At 39.5% G+C, this 2,741-nt stretch overlaps 1 protein-coding gene across 2 annotated transcripts; it reads right to left on the bottom strand.

Moving 5' to 3' along the window:
* Positions 1-51: 51 nt before the first annotated feature.
* Positions 52-1,384, bottom strand: LOC120127073. 2 transcript variants are annotated; one of them, XM_039145085.1, is made up of 4 exons: positions 1,315-1,384; positions 1,114-1,205; positions 722-921; positions 52-480 (listed from the first exon to the last, which is right to left on the bottom strand). In XM_039145085.1, the coding sequence occupies exons 2-4, from the start codon at positions 1,201-1,203 to the stop codon at positions 228-230; spliced, it is 543 nt and encodes a 180-aa protein (XP_039001016.1). In that variant the 5' UTR covers positions 1,204-1,205; positions 1,315-1,384; the 3' UTR covers positions 52-227. The 2 variants fall into 2 exon arrangements, with proteins under 2 accessions (XP_039001016.1, XP_039001011.1); XM_039145080.1 differs by lacking the exon at positions 1,315-1,384 and having other exon boundaries at positions 1,114-1,282.
* Positions 1,385-2,741: the final 1,357 nt, after the last annotated feature.

Genomic DNA, 2,741 nt, shown 5'->3' with positions numbered 1-2,741 from the left:
TAATTAAACCGAACCGATAAAAACACTAAAATTCTAAAATGGAGGCCTGTAACATGTCATACACACAAGTCCATTCTCCATTGTTAAGACAAATGTGGCATAACCAATCACATATGTTCTATATCATCCAAGTAATTATCTACACCAAATCGCACCAAGGTCCATCAACAATGAAATTACTACACCAAGAATACTTCACATACCATACAAGGGGACCGTATTGTCATCTATAGATTTCCCATCCTTATTCCGGTGTCCCTGCCATAGTTAGCCTTATCATCACTAGCTTTCGAGTAGCTAATGTAGTACAACTCCGAGACGATGGCCGTCAGGAAAATGAATGCGGCCCCTGCACCAAATACACCCTTCCTCAATGTCGCACATGTCGGGGGATCGTTCAAGAGATTCCTTAATTTGGTGTGGTACGCGTTCCGGACCGACCCTGCCAGCAAGCATACCTCAGCGATCAAGAAGAACACCCTGAGATATCAACCGAACACGTCGGTTAAGCGATCGGCAAACTAGCACAGGGCACTAAATGCACCCATCATTTAGGAATGCCGCGAGTGGGACTCGTCCAAATATTCGTATAATTTAAATATTTTCTATCGAAATTCTGTTTTTGTCGCTTAAATTTCTATAACTTCACCCCTAAAATCTAAAAGTTTAAACCTTGACATAAAATCCTTTATTAGTTTCCCTGCACTACTTGAAAACATACCAGCAAGTGATGAACAGGACAATTGCCCATGCTCTAGAGCCGCTCGGATTCATGGCCTTCCCGCAGCATAAGCATCGGCTCGCGACCATAATTATCGTCTGACTAAGCACAAGAAATAGGAGAGAACCGACGCCTAAGCCGGTCGCAATGTCCCTGTCGTATACACAATAGCTTTCCCTCCCATTACTGCCAATACTGGCCTGCAAACAGGGAACTTTTCACTTACAAGAAGCATAAAAAGCCTAAACTTTACAACATGAAATCGAAAACCCACTAAGAAAATGTCATAAACAAAATAAACACAACTTCTGGGAATCAGAAAACTTCAACAGAAAAGAGTACTCCAAAAAGGGTAGTTTTTGTATGTATGAAAGTGAAAGAAAAAAACTCACGGTACTCCTCCTTTGCTCAGCAGCAACAGCAAGTCCAAAAGCAATCACATCAATCCCAAAAACCAGAGCCAGTAACAACGTTGAAGCCATAGCTAAAAAAAACAACAAGAAAAAGAAAAACCCAGAAATCAGAAACAAAAATCTCAAAAAATCATGACCAAAAGCAGAGAAAGCGTGAAAAAAAAGCATGAACAACAGTACCTTGAAACGCTTGTTATTTGGAAGGTTGCGTGATTTTACTTGTCGAGAAAGTAGCAATATTATAATACTGATTACGTATCTTAGGAGGCAATTTTCCCAATAAATTCGATATATTTATCGATCTAATATCGGTCAGATTATATTTTTTGATCTAACATCTGTAATAGTAAAACGCGTCTCTGAATCGCGCTATACGCTGATTTTGTGTCACGTGGGTATAATGCGCCCTCTGCCCTGCGATATACGGTGATCTGACGCCACGTGGGTATAGCACGCCCCCTAATCCGCGCTATACCTGAGTATCAGACACGTGGGGTATAGCGCGATGCAGGGGATGCTATACCCCTAAATACCCAACCCTTCACGTCCCCATCCTCTCTATAAATACCTCCATCCTCAATCACTTTTATCACACTAAATTCTCTCAAATTCTCTAAATTTCTCTCAAATACTCTATCTTTTTAAGATATATTTTATAATATTTTTACTATTATATATTTACTTTATTTAATATTTTACTAATATAATTCTTTTGCAGATATATAATGGAAGGCAGTCTACTTCATTCGGATGGAAATCATATATCTCTACACTTTGCTGATACGGCAACATTTTAACGTTTTAATTTAATTTAAATTATTAGTAATATTTAGTTGATTTATTTAATGCATGATTATTAGATTAAGAATTAAATATCTCGACACTTTGCTGATACGGTAACATTTTAACGTTTTAATTTAATTTAAATTATTAGTAGTAATTAGTTGATTTATTTAATGTATGATTATTAGATTAAGAATTAATTTTTGTAATTATTTATTTTTAGGAGAAGGACCGTGTATTAGATCCTTTTATTAGGAATCTTAAGTTAGTGATACCCAGCTGTGTCTTGCCGTATTTAGTAGATGTTGGATTCGGTTACATAGGTAGATATCAGGGTCACTGTAAGATAGAGCCAGACCTGATTTCTGCCTTAGTAGAGCGGTGGAGGCCGGAGACTCACACATTCCATCTTCCGTGCGGAGAGTGCACGATCACGCTTGAGGATATTTCTATGCACTTGGGGCTTCCGGTAGATGGAGATGTGATATCGGGGATAACTTCCGGTTCTTGGACTACTTTGTGTCGGGATAGTCTAGGACGTGTCACGGAAAATTTTATCGGAGGTAGGATACCGTTAAATTGGTTAGATGCTAATTTTCGGGAGTTGAGCACAGATGCCTCTGAGGATGAGGTTAAGATGTATGCACGGGCATGCATACTGCAGCTGATAGGAGGGTTGCTGATGCCGGACAAATCGCGCAACCTAGTTCATTGCATGTGGTTGCGACATCTTAGCGACTTTCGTCTTGCCGGATCATTCAGTTGGGGCTCGGCAGTTTTGGCTTTGCTGTACAGGGAGATGTGTGGAGCCACTGATTACAGAC

This window comes from Hibiscus syriacus, unplaced genomic scaffold (genome assembly GCF_006381635.1).
Source record: "Hibiscus syriacus cultivar Baekdansim isolate YM2019G1 unplaced genomic scaffold, ASM638163v2 tig00001478_pilon, whole genome shotgun sequence".
NCBI lineage: Eukaryota > Viridiplantae > Streptophyta > Magnoliopsida > Malvales > Malvaceae > Hibiscus > Hibiscus syriacus.
Note: the sequence above shows the minus strand (reverse complement) of the source record. Positions and strands in the feature narration are given on the sequence as shown.